This window comes from Brachyhypopomus gauderio, unplaced genomic scaffold (genome assembly GCF_052324685.1).
Source record: "Brachyhypopomus gauderio isolate BG-103 unplaced genomic scaffold, BGAUD_0.2 sc99, whole genome shotgun sequence".
Classification (NCBI taxonomy): Eukaryota; Metazoa; Chordata; class Actinopteri; order Gymnotiformes; family Hypopomidae; genus Brachyhypopomus; species Brachyhypopomus gauderio.
The window spans coordinates 598,822-617,210 of NW_027506920.1; the positions used below are offsets into that span (position 1 = coordinate 598,822).

At 39.9% G+C, this 18,389-nt stretch overlaps 1 protein-coding gene across 5 annotated transcripts in view; it reads left to right on the forward strand.

Annotated features, from left to right (window-relative positions):
• dock5 (dedicator of cytokinesis 5) overlaps window positions 1–16,078 on the forward strand; it is a 167,383-nt gene extending 151,305 nt beyond the window's left edge. Inside the window, exons 39-51 of one of the 5 annotated variants that reach the window (XM_076992917.1) lie at window positions 847–951; window positions 1,549–1,690; window positions 1,919–2,000; window positions 2,091–2,175; window positions 2,411–2,497; window positions 2,606–2,782; window positions 2,901–2,984; window positions 3,440–3,577; window positions 3,919–4,106; window positions 9,852–9,966; window positions 12,573–12,723; window positions 14,763–14,881; window positions 15,039–16,072. In XM_076992917.1, the coding sequence (XP_076849032.1) occupies window positions 847–951; window positions 1,549–1,690; window positions 1,919–2,000; window positions 2,091–2,175; window positions 2,411–2,497; window positions 2,606–2,782; window positions 2,901–2,984; window positions 3,440–3,577; window positions 3,919–4,106; window positions 9,852–9,966; window positions 12,573–12,723; window positions 14,763–14,881; window positions 15,039–15,140 (1,575 nt within the window). In that variant the 3' untranslated portion in view covers window positions 15,141–16,072. Of the gene's footprint in view, window positions 1–846; window positions 952–1,548; window positions 1,691–1,918; window positions 2,176–2,410; window positions 2,498–2,605; window positions 2,783–2,900; window positions 2,985–3,439; window positions 3,578–3,887; window positions 4,107–9,851; window positions 9,967–12,572; window positions 12,724–14,762; window positions 14,882–15,038 lie in introns of those variants that run through there. The other 4 variants (XM_076992916.1, XM_076992918.1, XM_076992921.1 and 1 more) reach the window with 4 other exon arrangements.
• The last annotated feature ends 2,311 nt before the right edge of the window (window positions 16,079–18,389 follow it).

Below are 18,389 nucleotides of genomic sequence, written 5' to 3' on the forward strand. Positions count from 1 at the left end.
TTAACATTAACAACCCCATTAAATTAATAGCCTTCAACAATATCAAATACATCTGCATTAACTACCCCAATGGCAATTTTACTACCCCACAACCAATTGCCCCTCAACAGTAATTACCCCACCACAGGTAAATACCCCCTCAACAAAACATTCCACATCTAAACAAGCTTTTACCAGAAACTACACATTAATCTTAATATCCATCAACAACAATAACCCCAACAGGTCAATAACCCCTCAATGTCAACTACCCCACAGTCAATTACCCCTCAGCAGTAATTGCCCCAAACAGCTAAATTACCTCTCAACATCAACAACCCTATTAAACTAATAGCCTTCAACAATATCAAATACATCTGTATTAACTTCACCTAACTTCACCAATTACACCTCAGCAGTAATTACCCCAAACACCTAAACTACCGCTTAACCGCAACATAATTTAACAATGATAAAATTAAAACAACCTTTAACATTAGGCCATCAACATTCAAAACAGCGTTTCAGCTGCTTTGCAAGCCAACATAAAGTTTGTTCACAAACTTTGCCTATCTAGTTTTAAACTTGTTCTCCTTAATATGCAGCTTTACTGTAGAGGGCACATTCACAGAGAGAGATTTTAATGCATGCAATCAAAATCAGCATGTCTATCAAAATTGGCTTATCTCACAAAATTGTCCATGAGTTAAGAAATCATGTTCAAATTTACAGTTACAAGAATTAAGTGGAATTATTTATTTACTAATTATGTTTGTGCATCCTTATATTTTCATACTTTCAACATATTTTCGAACTTTCCACACATCTAATGTAAAATTCGAATTTGCTTCAAATTTGTTATTACAGAAACAGCAAGCAGAGTTTTATGAGAACATTATGCATGCAATGAGGCCACAGCCTGAGTACTTTGCTGTGGGTTATTACGGCCAGAGCTTCCCCTCTTTTCTCAGGGTAAGTGGCTCAAGTACTGACTGAGATCATATAATTAATGTTGTGAGCAAAACCACAAATTTAAGGGATAGTTCATTTATAGACACGATCCAAAGAATCAAAACCATTAAATAGCATCATTCAAGTATTGGTATTTTCAGGCTAGCACACATAATGAGTAATGTATGTATTTCAATAAATGTAACTCTAGACCCAATATTTTATCTCCTGATATGGGCTCTTTAGGTATGTAATGAGTGGTTGAACATGACATAGCAAACTGTTGGAGTTACTATGTGTAGGTGATGCTATTTGTTTTGAGATGTTTTCCGTATTTTATAAGAATACGTCTGCTTGATAAGTGTGCCAGCCAGTGCAACACCTACAGTGTTTGTAAATTACATTAATGAATATTATTTGGCCATGCTCTTTTTAAGTAATTGAGAACCCCATATTGCCAGAAATAGCTAAGGGTCATAGCATACAGGGACATAACTTTGCTCTTTAATACTTGTCATTGTTGTTTGTCTATTTTAAGGCATGCACAGTAAATCGGGACTTAAACATTTCTGAATTAAACAACTCTAATGTCCTTGTTTAATTGTTTTCTTAATATAGAACAAAATGTTCATCTACCGGGGAAAGGAGTATGAATGGCTAGAAGATTTCAGCTTGAAGTTACTCTCTCAGTTTCCCAATGCAGTCAGGGTGACCAGTACTGCACCCCCTGGTGTCAATATATGCAACTCGGCTGGGCAACGTATCCTACACTAGCAATGAAGACCTTTTGCACACAGATCTTACTGAAAAATCTGTTTTGAGCTTGTATCTATAGACATTTTGCAAAAAGGCATTTGTTAAGGAGACTTACTGTGCACAATAAATGTCATCCTTTATGGCTAAGCATGATGGGTTTTTAAGTCTGCATATAGCCATTTGAAACACAATACTGTCTTTTATATAATTGTCCTTTACTTAAACATTTTAGATATCCAGTGTTTTACTGTCAAACCTGTCCTCAGATTACTTCCACAATTCAAAGACAAGGGGGTTCCAGAACAAATCCTTAAGTATTATGATGATCAAAATCTTTGGAAAACTCAATGTATAATATCAGTACTTGCATTTTATGTTAAATCTTTTCTTGCTGTCCTTTCCAGTTACTACAGGACAAATCAGGTAGACCAGTTCCAGTACTCTAGACCATTCAGGAAAGGTGAAAAAGATCCAGAAAACGAATTTGCTGTGAGTCATTAAGTAATTACGATCCAAAAAGTGCAGTGAGACATATGATTTACAAAACACTTCATAATGACTTTCAATATATTTCCCATTTGCTGCATAATTATAATGCAATTAGTTGATTGCTTGACTAACCAATTTCCAAATGGATCAATCAATAGACAGTAGTCATTTACTGAATATCATACAGAAATTACAGTTCTTTGTTGTTTATGTATTTTTTAAACTTGCCTCATAGACCATGTGGGTTGAAAAAACCACATACATCACAGCCTATCGTTTTCCAGGCATACTCAAATGGTTTGAAGTGAAGTCTGTGTCAGTGGTGAGTATAAAGAATGTGTCTCACTCATTCTTCAAGTACATTCTTCAAGTGGCCTTATTATGAAGCGTTAATGGTTTATTCCAAAGTTCAATTATCTGTAATTATCAGGATGAGATCAGTCCATTGCAGAACGCAATAGAAACCATGGAGCTGGCCAATGAGAAGCTGAGTAATCTTGTGCAGCAGCAGGCATGTGACCACACACTCAGTGTGCATCCTCTGTCCATGATGCTCAATGGCATTGTGGACCCAGCTGTCATGGGTGGTTTCGCAAACTATGAGAAGGTTTGGCCATTCAGCTCAAGCTCATTATGTTCCTAAGAATATAAAGTAATATAAATATTTCTTTATTTCAGGATATATTGCGTCTGAGTTGGTTCTGCCCGATTCTCCTCCCCTACAGGCATTTTTTACGGAGGCTTACATGAAGCGGCACCCTGAGGATCTACAACGCATTGAAGTGCTGAAGCATCTTATTGCTTTACAGGTCCTTCTTTGCTTAGACCTCTTTGTAAATGAAATTGAAAATGTACATTTACATGGAATGGCCTGTTTATTAGATATAGATATTAGATATTTGATACAATTTTACACCCTTAGTCATTTGAACAGCATAAATTCACCTGAGTTTGGATGCTGGAAATATGTATTTGCTACAAATTGAATAGCTGCTTAGTACATCTTGCTGTACATCAAATCCCTTTAACATCATCTCAAAAATAATCAATAGGGTTCTAATCCAAGGACTGGGTATGTCTACACAACAATAAAACAAATAAATGAATAAACTACCATATTAGTCATATATCTGTTTTTCATCTTTGTATATGTTGCAACAGCTTTTAGGTTAAGATTGTCAGGTTAAGATTTAATCCAGCCCTGAAATTAAGTTCCACAGAAACAAAATTGGAAAAGGTTAGGCTGAAAATTCCCATCTTTCAGATTCCACTGTTGGATGAAGGAATACAAATCCATGGACAGAAATCCACAGAACAGCTGAAACCTCTTCACAACCGCCTGGTCACTTGCTTCCAAGAGTTGAGGGAGAAAGTTGAGAAGACGTATGGTGTCATCAGCCTGGTCAGTGAGGCTGAATAATCTTAATTTGATAATGTAGTCTGTACCTTTCCCACAAGTGTAATGCTCCTCTTCAGTCTAAATCAGATATGAATATAGACTAAATCAATAATTTCTCTAATCTAAACCTTGAGTACTAAGCTTATTGATGAGCCATTGTTGTCTTAATTTTTTTGTTGAGCAGCTAGTAGTATTGTGAAACACGTGTATTAATGTTGTACAAAAAAGAAATGTAAAACTGATCTTAATGTATGCAGAAGTATCAGTTTAATTCCCAGAAAGTCATGTACATCAATCTGTCTAACTATGGCAGGTCTACTTGTGGTATGTTTTCGTGCCTCCAGCCATCCCTGACAGAAAAGAAGAAAAGCCGTGTGGGATCAGTACTGATGCCTTATATCATGTCCTCAACGCTCAGACGCATGTCCACTATCTCCATGTCTTCCACCTCCATGCTGTCTAATGCTTCCTCAAATCTCTGCAGTGCCTCTGGGTCTTTTGAGAGCAACTCCTACAGACCTGCTTCCCAAGAGTATGTAAATCACCTTGCTCTCAGTCACCAACAGTTCTATTCTCAAAATAAAACAAAGACATGCTTAAAGACAGTGTAGAGACCATCACTGAATGTTGCCACGTGCTGTAGTTGCAATTCCATCTTTTGCAAATCTATTATTTACTATTCTAATAGCAATATTTTCAGTAATCTTTTCAGTAATTAAATTATCTAATCTAAACACACAAAAAACACAGGTAAGCACTCACTTTAAAGGAGGCATACTGTATAATCAGGCATGAAAATGGGTCAGGAGTTAAAAAGGTGAGAAGAAGGTGAGGTGATTATATTATATATGCCAAATATAATCAAATTCATAATAGTAAAAATACCAAAATTAAAGCAATTAAAGCAATATTGAAAAGTGGCCACCCTATATATAGCCAACTTTGTTCACTCACACATCACATGCATCTTGTGCTGTCCATATTTTATTAAGAAGTGAACAATAATAATTGAACCATTGAACATAGATATACTAAACATAATACATGTCAGACATGACATTCAGACACTGTCAGAATCAGAGATAAAAAAAAGATTTTAACTTGGAGAGGTGCGAATAAGAGGAGTAGTCCATTGGAACGCAGAGTGCGGATTAGTTTACTTCTCATTTTAGACCCGTGGGGGAAAAATATTGACCTGTCTTGTCAATGGATGGAGCCAGATCCGTAAACGCGAGAAGCTGCTTTCGCCATTCCAGATGGCTCAGTCAAAACCATTACGTCTTAATGAACCAATAAATACATCAGCAGCGAAAATGAGTGTAAAAAATACCAGGGTTCACGTGTTTTTATTTTGTAACAAAAGGCTTCTAACATGGGCTAAAGCACAGGGTAGGCTATCAAATGACAAGAGTTTACATCTTCACAAGAGTCTTCATCTTCAACCTTTTCAGCCCTGGCGCGAATGTCATCCTCACACGTACCTGGATTCACCAGTTAGAACTACAGAGACACTAGAAAAAAATCTTGTTTCTTATTTTATGTCACCGTTAACTACATGGGGTTCACGAGAACTTAATAGGCCTATCAATCTATTTTTTACAAGAGATTGTGGCTAGCTCTGACAGTGTTCAACGCAGAAGCAAACGGCAGTAACTTTGTTTTACCGCAAAATATGAAAATGATTGAAACAGCCCCGGTTCTGGACTGCTTTGTTTGGGGGGGGCAGTAAAACATAATGAGGGGGCATGTTGATATAGTCATGTTTTTGAAGCCAGAAATTCTGGGGTTAAAATTCTGGCAAGCCAGAAGGCGGGCCAAATTATTTATCAACCGGCGGGCCGCAAAGGAGGCGCCGGCGGGCCGCATGTTGCGCACCCCTGTATTAGGTAAAGAAATAAAAATGCACATTTTCGAACTTAAACTTAAAACCCAATGATTAAAAAATACATGTTGATTATGTAAATGGAGAAAAAAGATTATCTAATTGCATTTCATTTCAATACGCCCCCTTAATTAAATTGCCATTACTAAAGAACTCTATTTCTTGAAAGGCTTTAATACAAATTTAAGTCAGAGCTGACAAATGTACCTACACACAGACTGAGAATATTCAAACGTGGAAATAGGAATGAGTGAGAATATTTATATTATTGGGAAATTAAAATATAAAGAAAACAAATAATACAAATTCTGTTAAAAAGGGGGGGGGGTATTCGTCACATTTCTATTTTGAAAAAGAAAAAAATATAAAAGTACATAAAATAAGAAATCTATCTACTGCACTTTAATGGTAAAAAATCTGGTTTATTGAAGTTTTTATTAATGTTATGAAACGTACTGGTACAATGCAGTATTTATGCACAGTATAACAATACTGGCTGTGATGGCGAGGAATCGTTTAAATCAGGGATGTCAAACTCATTTTCACTGCGGGCCACATCAGCATAATCGTTACCCACGGAACTTACAAATGTACCTACTCCTTAACAGACATGCCAAGTCTCCCGGAAGCTGCGGGAGTCTCCCGCATTTCGGTAGTGGCTACCTGATACCCGCGAGTCACATATAATCTCCCGGAATTCAGAACGAGTGACCCACACAAACGTGCACACAGGCGACAGACTTTTTTTCTCTAATCACGAGTGGGAAGGAGAGAGAGAAAACAGAGAGGATTCTGATTGGCCTGTTCTCTGCAGAGTCACCCCCTTGCCACCCCCCCCCCCCCCCCCCCCCCCTTTACAACTTACACTCGCCACCCCCATCCCCCCCCCAACCAATCCGCTCAACAACATACACATACACTCGGGGGGGTAACCTCCCTGAAATCAACTTTTGCAACTTCGGATGTCTGCCTTAATGTTAAATAACTCTGAATTTATTACTTATTCAAGTTACAAATATTACAGATATATTTGCGTACATGTAAAAAAAAATTTTTGCTTGTTGCTGTTATTATAACATAAATCCTTTAAATTTGTTAGGTTATGAAACCCACACTACTCCATCAATCAATGATCAAACTATCCAAGTGAATAAAGAAAAATTGATCAAATATATCACATTTACTTTGTTCAAAACTTGAAATATCAAATTACTGTGAAATAGCGATTGTGCTTAAAAAATGCTCCCTCTGCAAAAGACTAAAGTGCGGCGATTTCTTTAGCCACAACAAAGCAGCTTTTACTGCCGTTTCGTTTGTGGTTGTGAACACATTCTGTTGCGATCGCAGTTTGCTTTTTAATTCTTTGACAGTTTGTCATTTTGTTTGTCATATTTCCCAATTACACTTATTGGGAAAATCGCATCGATATGGAAACACTGCAGTGTCGAGATGCCATCACTTCGCGGGTAACATAATTGTGGGAAATGTAGTTTTTGCTCACTTTTACTTTTTTTTGGACAATTTGGCTTTTTAAGCTCTCGCGGGCCACATAAAATGACGGGGCGGACCTTGAGTTTGACACCTGTGGTTTAAACCATGAGCAGTGACGGCTTGCGCTGGGTAAAGAGCACAGTCAGGTAAAGCTAGGTTTAAAGCCTGTGTCCCGAGCGGTGCGAGGGTCCGTGCGGCGAAAATGACGTAATCGCAGTGGCTCTGCCTGTGCGCGAGGGTTTTGCACGTTGTCGATTCGCGAGGTCGTGCACCTCTCAAATTTTGAAACTTAGCGCGCGTCACGCCTCAGCGCAATGAACAAAGTCATGTTTGCAGAGTTCATACACCTTTACAAGGCGGAATTAAAGCACTTGTACGTCACTTTCAAGGTCCATTTCAATATTTCCCAGCACGTTAAACTTAATTAAGTTAAATATTTATACATATACTCGGAAATTATTCGCTTTTTAATCACATTTTCAAAACGCCCAATCTTAACGTCTTCACGTTCTCTCATGTTTCGTCCTGGAATTACATGAGGCTCGTATTTGTTAACGTAATACAAGAAAACTATTCAGTTAGACAGATATTTGTTGTGAAACAAAGTAGTTACAATTTCAAGCATTTTCAAGTACTTTAGCCTAACTTCCAGCACTTTTCAAATATGAAACACAAAGCAACATTAAAATTCGTCAGGTAAATGTTCATTCTCCTGTTTTTTTCTTTATACTACCACATATCGTTTCAGACAAAACTGCACTCGGCAAGTATTTAAACGCTTCCGCCGTTCGCGCAGGTTTAGGAGAACCAAGTTAGCCTAACCGCTAATGGCTAATAAAATAATTTAAGCAACACCTATGTAAGAGGTAAGTAACATTGAAGCAACGAAAAACCACAGTTAAGCAAATATTACCATGTGGAAGTCAGTTTAAACTCAGAAGAGTGTTTACCAGTATACCTGCCTTTCGCTCACACTAACAGAACATATACTACCAAACTGAACTGGGGTGAGTTTCCCTTGTGAGTTTACTTGTACTTAGCGCTAAGAACGTTTTGGGAAACTCACCCGTTTGGGGCAGTCTGCCGACTTTTTTATGACTCAAAGAGCCAATCAGGAATAAGCAAGGAAATATCTTCACGCTGTAAAGCAAAATGCATTTTTGTGATTGGTTCAGAGATAAAAAAAAAAAGCTGTTGCTTGCATTGTGCTTGGGGGGGCAATGACCCCCTTAGCTCCGGCCCTGGATTGAAACCATTAATAACCCAATTAAATCCACTGGTAAATGTACGATGTGGTAAATGTACGCTCTTCTGCCTTGTCTCCAGTGTACATTTACATTTATGGCATTTGGCAGACGCCCTTATCCAGCGCGACTTACATTTTTATCTCATTTTTATACAAGTGAGCAATTGAGGGTTAAGGGCCTTGCTCAGGGGAACTTCAGTCATGGCCACTGGTCTGGGAACTGAACCCACGACCCTTTGGTCACAAAACCAGTTCCCTAACCACCAGGCCATGACTGCCCTGTAGACAGCACTAGGCCCTGCTTCACAACATGAATGAAGAACGTTCATATGATTGAACGCAATTTGGCCTCTATGATGGTTCTGGGTGGAAATTGCTGGCCACTGTGTCATTGAAATTGCTGATTTCGGAAGTGCTCTGGTTGCTTATTAAGTCTATATGATATATATAAAATATCTCCCAACCACCCCCCCAAAAAATACTCTGATCTACACGATTCACGTGGGTCACCCTTTTCAACTTCAAAACGGTGAATTTCGCAGAAAGGTGACAGATTTACATGCCTGATAATGAATTACAGCAATGATGGGACAATTTGGAACAGAAAATTCAATATACTGATTTAGCAGTTTAATCTCATCACTAGGTGTAACATGTCACACGGAATCAGTGTGGCAAGACGCAAGTGCAGGCAATCCACAGGTTTATTAATAAATAATAGACAAAAAACCTAACACAATGAATTCCAAAATCCTAAACCAACCCAAACTAGTGACAAAACACAACTAACAGGAAACACAATAGTATTAAACAGTCAGAGGTGTCAATTCCAGGTTCAGAATGTAAAAGTCCTCACCAGGATTTTGCTAAGGCTTCCTGGTTTGCGTTGATTCCACTAATTTTACCTGTATTGCACTAATTAAAAAATCTAGCAAGCTTGAGCAAAATCCTGGTGAGGACTTTTACTTTCTGAACCTGGAATTGACATCTCTGTAAACAGTAAAGAGTAACAAGACATGGAGAAACGTACACGACACTAGAGCTAACAACATGGACAAAAAGAACTTGAAAACAGGGCGGCTAGAAAAGAGGGACTACAAAACTCAAAAAACTACATGGAGCACAGAAACATATAATTTAGACAAAACCCAAAAACTAATCATAAACCAACTAACACTTAACAAAAAACACAGCAGCATGTAACATAAGAAACCCACGTACTTACAAATCAAAAAGGTGACAGAACTAAAACAAGCAGGATAATGAGGACTAGAACAGAACAACAGAGGTAACTACACAAGACACAAATGATACAACTAGATGGAGAGGCTACGTGCAATGACCAGTAACATGACTGGTGATACACAGGGATAAAATAGACAGGCAAAATTAGGATCTAACAAGACACTGGTGAAACCAATACACAGGGTGGGGACACTGGGGTGTGAAGGCAGCCACAAAAGGGCATTTCAATATAAAAGCACACAAAGAGGAAAATAAAATCAAAACCACATGGGTTGCCGTCGGGACCTTGACACTTGCATTGTAGTATTATCGCATTATTTTTCACTGTTTAATTACAATTTTTTGACAATGGTAGTCCTTTCCCTTTTTCTCTCTCCACAAAATGCTTTGTGCCCACATGTTAATGGAAGTAGAACAACACTTCTGTCCCGCTGTGAAGAGGATAATCGAATCAGCAAAAAGAACAGGAAAGAATGGAGCATGAGCAAGTCTCAGGTCCTTTGTGAAAGACCAGTGGACACAAATGAGGTGCCCCTTGTGTCTCATACATCTTCATTCAAAGACCAGTTTGCAAAAACCTATATAATAATATTTTAATATATAATGATGAATATATTGTTATAATATATTATATATGTAATTATTATATATATTATTATAATAAAATTATAATAATTTAGAATGCATTTATATTGTTTGCCAGTTATTTCAAATTGGTGCAGTCATTGAGTTGTTTGTGTCACGGTCGAGGCGTAGCGAAGAATGAGACAGAAATCCTTCTTGACGTTCAACGAACCTGACGTTTTAATTTACAAATAGCGCAGACAGCGCACACAGAACACAGCAAAACACACATGTGTAAGACTCAGACAACGACGAGCACAAGACAATGCGCGAACATTAACCCCACGTGATTACGAGACGAGCCACAGGTGAGACGGGTCACAAGACGCACCCGCACCCACGGAGATACACTGACGCAGACGAGTAGTCGTAGACAACGTTAACACACGCCCCAAAGGGAGGGTTCGGGGACCGTAATGTGACAGACGCCCCCTCCAAGGGCACTACCCGTCCCGGGGTGCCAACAGGACCGAGTGCCCCGAACTCATGTCGATGGGCGGATCCGAAGCGCCCAGTCCTGCGTCTGGGAGATGACCGCCCTCGGTGGAGAGTCCGCCACGAACAGCCTAGAACACCCTCCCTGGGAAGACGGGGGGAAAACACGTTAGACACATTAAACGGGACGTTTACAAACACACAAACAGGAACATTAACACACAGAGGCACGAAAGGGAAAAGGAGATTAGGCAGACATACGGGAAGACTTACAAACACTGGAACTGACAAACATGTAAATGGCGCCAGGCTTCGCGCCAGGAGGAGAGCGGCCAGCGGGGAGAACCCGGGAGCTGCAGGCGCTGCGGTAGGCGGTCCTTTCCCCGCCCCTGCTGCAAACCCTCCTTGGGGTACAGCGCGATCGGCGGACGCACCGTGGGCCGTGCGATTGGCGGACGCCCCTGCAGTCCTCCAGGAGCGCACCGCAGGATGGCTCTGCCCGCGCTCTCTCCTCTCTGCGGAGCCCGCTGGGGATTCTCCCTCCCTTTGGGTGGCAGCCTTCCTGACCTGGCAGTGGGAGCGCTGTTATCAAGCTCCATCTCCACCTCCTCACTGACCAGGCTCCAGCTCATAGGAGTGGCTGGACTCCCGCCTCGGGAGCAGTCCATCGCACTCTCCTCGGAGCGGTAGGAGAGCGCGCTCACCCCTGGGCTGTTCCTCTCCTTGACGGTCCCGGCAGAACGCTCAGAGGGGAGCGAACTACCCTCGTCCTCTGTAAAGAGCTTGCTGTCTGTGCACTCGGAGATACCCGAGTGCACGGACGGAGGATGGACCTCTTCCTTGCCCACACCGTAGTGTACGGTGGGTGCGGAGTATACGGAGGGAGGACGGTCTTCTTCCTCACCGTAACACTCAGTGGGGGCAGAGCAAACCGAAGGAGGGTAGTCTTCATCCTCCTCGTCGCCTTCCTCTTCCTCTTCGCCCGCGCCATAGTATTCGGTGGGGGCGGAGCAGATCGAGGGAGCCTGGTCTTCATCCTCGTCGCCTTCCTCCTCCTCCTCCTCTTCGCCCTCCCTGTAATCCACAGTGGGGGCTGAACAGACAGAGGGAGCTGCGTCTTCTTCCCCCTCTTCCTCTTCCTCGTCCCCGAACTCGCTCTCCAGAGTCTTGGCGGTAGAGCAGAGCTCGAGGATGCCTAACCTGATCGGGGAGAGGTGTCGGGAAGGAGAGGGGTGTCTCTCCCGCCACATCTGCTCCGCGGCGTCGTGGAAGTAGTCCGCTAACTCAGCGGAAGAGGCCTCCCGAGCCCGAAGTAACATGATCCTGCATAACGGGTCCTGCTCCATCAGTTCGGGAGTAACGGTGGCAGCGCGGCATTGGGCAGGAGTAGATGCATGGTGGCACCGACTGGTTCTCTGGCTCCTCTTGGTCCGGGTGGTGTACCCAGGCATTCTGTCTCGAAACGGCTCGTCGTTCTGTCACGGTCGAGGCGTAGCGAAGAACGAGACAGAAATCCTTCTTGACGTTCAACGACGTGACGTTTTAATTTACAAATAGTGCAGACAGCGCACACAGAACACAGCAAAACACACACGTGTAAGACTCAGACAACGACGAGCACAAGACACTGCGCGAACGCACAATAAATAGACAGACCACATAAACCCCACGTGATTACGAGACGAGCCACAGGTGAGACGGGTCACAAGACGCACCCGCACCCACAGAGATACACTGACGCAGACGAGTAGTCGTAGACGACCTTAACACACGCCCCAAAGGGAGGGTTCGGGGACCGTAACATGACAGTTTGTATATACAATTATTTTTTATTAACTTCCACTAATTAAAATAATTAGGAATGATTATATTCATTCAAAAATGTATTGACTCTAAATTGAATGAATTGATGGAATGTGGGTGCATGTATGATACAAAGTCATATTGCTGTTTAATTTTAATATTTATAATTATAATTATTTTATAATTTAATTTAAGATAATTTATATCTGCAATAGTTTTGTGTCTTTAATATTCATATACATGTGAGCATGTGTTTGTGTTTACACATACAGGGTTCTTCTAAGAAACAGCAGAGGCCTAAGAGTTTAACTATTGGGGATCGAAGACTTGCACTGTCTCTGTTTCATGGAGAGCCTGCCAGTCTCAGCCTGCACAACCCTGTCAGCCCTCTGCCTGCCTCTCCTCACACCCTTCGAAAGTCCAGTAAGTGGAAACATGCATACACATAGACTTTAGTGCATGAGGGACTTAACATTGGTCACTACGGGTTTTCACAATAAACACATAGTAAGCGACCACAATAACATGACGAAGGTTGGGAATAATAATAATAATATTATAATAATCTTTATTTGTATACCATCTTTCATACATACATGCAACTCAAAGTGCTTTACATAATATATAAAAAGAAACATTAAAAGGTGTAACGACTGGTGTAGGAGGCAGGCACCACGACGTTTACAGTGAACATCAAACGTTTTAATAAGACTCAGACGTGCAAGCTCCGGGCGGAGCGCAAGCAGCACACAAACACACTCACACTGACACGGAACTTTAGACAAAGACGAGCACAAGACATTGCACGAACGCACATTAAATAGGTGATTCACACATACCCGCGTGATCTCGAGACAAGGCACAGGTGCGACTACGAACACGCTCACAAACAACCCACACCCACGGAACTACAAAAATGGACATAACGACACGCAGACAACGTAGCGGCACGCCCACAGGGAGGGGGTCCGGAACCGTGACCGTGACAAAAGGAAGCAAAGATAAGACAAAAAGAAAATTAGAAATTAAAAGAAATTAAAGATAAAAGGAAACAAACATAATAAAATAATGACAAATTATAAAATAATAATAATGTAATAAAATAACAAAATGTAACTAAATAAAATAATGTAAAAAAGTAAAGTAAATAAGATAATAATAATCTGGAAAACTATTAAAATAATTAGAACAGAGTTATAGTTTAACTAAACGCAGATCTAAACAGGAAAGTTTTGAGACTCTTCTTGAAGCTTTGCAGGGATGAAATGCATCTGAGCTCTTCAGGAAGAGAGTTCCAGAGCTTTGGGCCATAGTGGCTAAAAGAACCCTTGCCAATCTTTAATCTGCTTTTAGGAGTCTTCAGTAGATTACTGTTTGAAGACCTGAGAGACCTGACTGGAACATATCTAACCATCATTTCAGTGAGGTAAAGAGGAGCAAGACCATGAAGACATTTAAAAACCATGACTAGAACCTTAGAATCTATTCTAAAGCTGACAGGTAACCAGTGCAGTGAGTGGAGTGCATGTGTAATATGATCTCTCTTTCTCCTGCGGGTCAGAACCCTTGCAGCAGTGTTCTGAACTCACTGTAGGTGAGAAATAGAGCTCTTTGGAAGAGCAGATAGAACAGCATTACAATAATCTAGCCTTGATGTGATAAATGCATGGACAAGTTTTTCACTGTCAGCAGTATAGAGCATATCTCAGACCTTAGCAATGTTTCGAAGGTGAAAATAAGCATTAATAACAGCAGTACTATAATAAGCATTACACATGAACGCAGTGAACACTTCACAATGCACTATGGGCAAATTATATTATGTTGGAACCAGAGTGAGACAGAGAGGTCCAAGTCAACATGGGAAAAATTAGTTCACCAGTAAAGGAGTGAAGATGTGAAGATCTAGGTGAATTGGTACAAAAACATTTGGATATGATGAATATGTTCAGTTCAAAGTATATATATTTATCTTATTAGTTATTCATGAAAAACATATTTGCTCAATTGTTTAATTTAAACTAGATGCAATAGAGTTGCATTGCACAGTAAAGACATGCACTGAAAATCTATATAAATAATTTATTATGTTAGGTTAGGTCAAATTGGCTACCCTAAATTGTCCTGGTGTGTGTATGAATGTGTATCTGTATCTGTAATGTTGTCCTACTATGAGTGTGTATGACTGAATGCCCTGTGGTTGATGGTTCTCTATCCTGGGTGTTGTCCTCTTTCTTCTTGACAAACTCAATTCAGTCCACCAAGGGGCTGAGGTTTCTGGTTTAGTACTCTCTGTGCAATTGACTGCTGCTTCACACTGACATGTGACTGGATGTAAAAGTTGTATTTGTAAATTAATTTATTCATATTTCACATTAATATCGGGATTTCCTGCAACGTTATCGCATAATGCATTTTTTGCCCATATCCTATAGCCCAACTTAACTTGAACATTTTTGTAGGTTATTCATTTCTCCTGAGTGAACATAGTGCCAACACTGCTGATAACTCAAGCACACCTCCACCAATGCCCCCCAAAAAACATCCTTATGAGAGTGACCATGTTCTGAACCCCTATGAGGTAAGAGGTTAAGAGCATGCTCCATATTTGGGGTCTGTTCTTGCTTTCTGACTCATATACTTTCATCACATCTGCTTTATCTTGCATTTATTTCATGTTAAAAATAAATAACACATTTTAAAGCCAACACCTTGTTTTTTATATGTTTTATCCATAGTTTGCCTTTCATTCACCACTAAAAATGGACTGCAAGCCACCGCCTCCACCACGTAAAACTCGCAAGTCCATGTTTCCCACCCAGGAACATAATCCACAGTGAAAAGTCTGACACATTATCTTAGAGCTACACTTCAGGAGCAGCTTGGTCTAAGTGTATAGTTGTACAACCAAGTAAGTTAAAACAATAGGACTCTGCTTTAAATGGTAGTCACATATTTCCAACGTTGGTGTATACATTCTATTTTGTTATTCTTTCGGTTGCGTGACAGTGATGACTGATAAACAGCATTGCCTGATATTTGTATTTATATGTTGTACTGAGGAGTCAAATTATTTTCTTTGTGGTTAATCCAGTTGACAAACAGCCTCCTCTATCAATATTCTTAAGCTGGAAACTGCACCAATCATTTGATTATATATTCTACAGGGAATGGACAAAACACCACATGCAAAGAATCTGAATGAAATCTTAATATTGTGCAATATATATATATTATTTTGTGATTATAATGACATTTACTGTATGTAATTGTGAACTTGTTATACACGAACTTGTACATATGTGACAGAAAAAATGTTGATGAAAAGAAATAATTTGTGTCTGAAAGCTTTGACATATAATAAAATGCACATTTAAAAAGTCAAACTCAGTTAGATCAGATAAATGGTGGTGAAATCAAGTTGTTAAGTCAAATTTGCATCAAAAACATTCGCAATGGCAAACTATAGCTTTCATTGTTTAAGTTGTATGCATATGCACATTAGTTTGTGCTTAAAATTTTAAATGAACACTGCATTGATACATTTTGCTCATTTTGTTTTGTACCCGAAGGTATAAATTGGCATTAAATGCATGAGTTATATTAATATTACAGTGCAATTTTTTGACCCTTGCTTTCTTCAGTCTTACAGTTAATTAAATGCATCCCAGCCTTGAAATCACTTGAGGAGCACAGTAATGAAAGGAAGAAAACAAAATATATGCTGTTCAGGGGAAATCAGGAACTGTGATTTAGAACTGTGATCTGGAACTGCTTATCTTTTTTCTAGACATAGTACTTATAGAATGCTTATATTCCTTTCTAATGCATATGTACCATCAATAACATGCATGTGTAAAATGAAATATAGAAACCTCTTAAAATAATTGGAAAAATTTCAGTCATTTCTTTAACTGTTTTGCACTTTTAATCAGTTAGTTGTCATTTAAGCATATCCTGTCTGCTAATCTGCAACATATCCAAAGCAAAGCTAATTGAGATTGATTATTTAAGATGTTAATTGTCACTTTGGGGGGAAAAAGGAGGTTGTTCCCTTCAATCTTAGCAATTTAACTTGAGAGAAACCACTTATTTTTATATTGCAATTATTTATTGTTCATGAAAGATCCAATTTGGATAGCATCCATAAATATCTAACAACAAACTATAACCTTCAACAGTAAATGGACAAAGTAGCCTATAACAGCACAGTCTGAACTGAGTAACTGAATGTTTTACATACCCTATATGCCTAGTCTAAAAATGAACTTAATATGTCCAGTACTTTCATTGAAATGTTTTGAAATAGGGTTACTAACATTATATAAGCTAATGCATGACACACAAAGGTTAATAACTCCAAAACTACAGGTAAAATGTTCTTTTACTTACAGTAAAATATAGAACTGTATTTCTATACATTTCTAAATTTTACAAAAAAATTTACCTGTAAAAGAGAAAAATTTACCTGTAGCTATACTTCCAGGAATCTCAGTTTTATTAATTCTATATGTGATTTCTAAAATGGTCTCTACTCTAAAAGACTATAATAAACATCAGCCAAGTTTTCTTGACAGTAAATATATTTATTCTATACTCAGTGCTTTGTACTACTTTGTCATGTTCTTATTCTCTCGTATTATCTCGTAAGGGTACTCCTTATACCAGAAAATAAACTCTTTCCAGAATCTCTTCTTTCCATAGATAATGTAACGGGGCTCGCGCCCCGGAGCGAGGAGACGGACACAATCGCTGAGAAGAGCGAGATTTATTAAAGGAAATACCATACTCATCGTCGCTTAGCCAGTCCGGGTCGATAACGGGAGGTGTTGGAAAAAAGAAAATTAAAGGCTAATAACTTGATGTGTCAATTTAGTGTTTTTCAGGAAGACTGTGGGAAAGCAGGAGTAAGGAGGCCTCAGTGGCCTTGAGGAGAACAGAAGGGGCCTATTCAGTGCAGGATGTGTAGCAAGCAGTTTTTAGATAACCAGGCACACAGGCTGGGAGAAGAGGAGCAGGTGAATTTCCATGGAGAGCAGCCAGGATTGGGGAGTTATCGAAACTTAACAAATCGAAACTTATGGACAGAGAGTATGAAAGAAAGGACATCGCCCAGCACGAGAGGCTTTTTCGCTTGGACACTGCTGAGATCCACTTGGGTTAGGTAGATTCCTAGGCAACTAGCACCAGTGCACTGAAGAGTTTGTACCACGTATACTTCTATTATATTGCATTCATTAATATTCTATATAAATCATTTTAAAAGAACTTTTGTTGTCAAGACTTTGCTTGGACCACTCAGTCAAAAACCAGTCGGTTCATCGGGGCGGTGTTGGGGCCCGTCTGGGTCGGAGAAGAAAATTCCCAACAAATTGGTAGCAGAGGATGGTTTTTGGCTGGAGTCGAATTCTGCAATTAGGACAAGAGAGGAGGTCAATCCGTCCGTGAGGTGACTGAACTAAACCGCGCGGTCTGAAAAAAGGTAAGGAGCCATTCTCTCCTATTGGCTGATGTTACTACGTCATAGGCTAAATTAAAGTTCAGTCACTAAATGGTCGAGGCGAAATACTCTCTGTAAATTTAGTATTGAAATTGTATACGTGTTACAAACTCGATATATATAGACAGGAGGATTGCCCTACGACTCAAAGTCGTGAGGAGGACACCCTGTAACTGCAGTAAACGGTTAAAGAGCAGGTAGCCCATCGGTTCTAAAAGAGAACGGTGGAGGACGTGCTCAGAGAAAGTAGGCAGCCCACGTTCTAAAAAGAACCTTGGTTCTAAAAGAGAACGGTGGAGGACGTGCCCAGAGAAAGAGCAGGTAGCCCACGTTCTTAAAAAGAACTTTGGTTCTAAAAAAAGAACGGTGGAGGACGCGCTCAGGTGACGAGTAGGTAGCCCACGTTCAAAAAAAAAAAAGGGAACTATTGTTCTTAAAAAAAAAAAAAAGGAGAACGGTGGAGAATGCGCTCGGTCACGGTTAAATGAATGAGTAGGTAGCCTGGGATTCCGAGAATAATAGATTATTCAAAGAAATTCCGGAGGACGCGCTCAGCCGGTTTTGGGGGGCCCCCGTGTGTTTTGTTGAA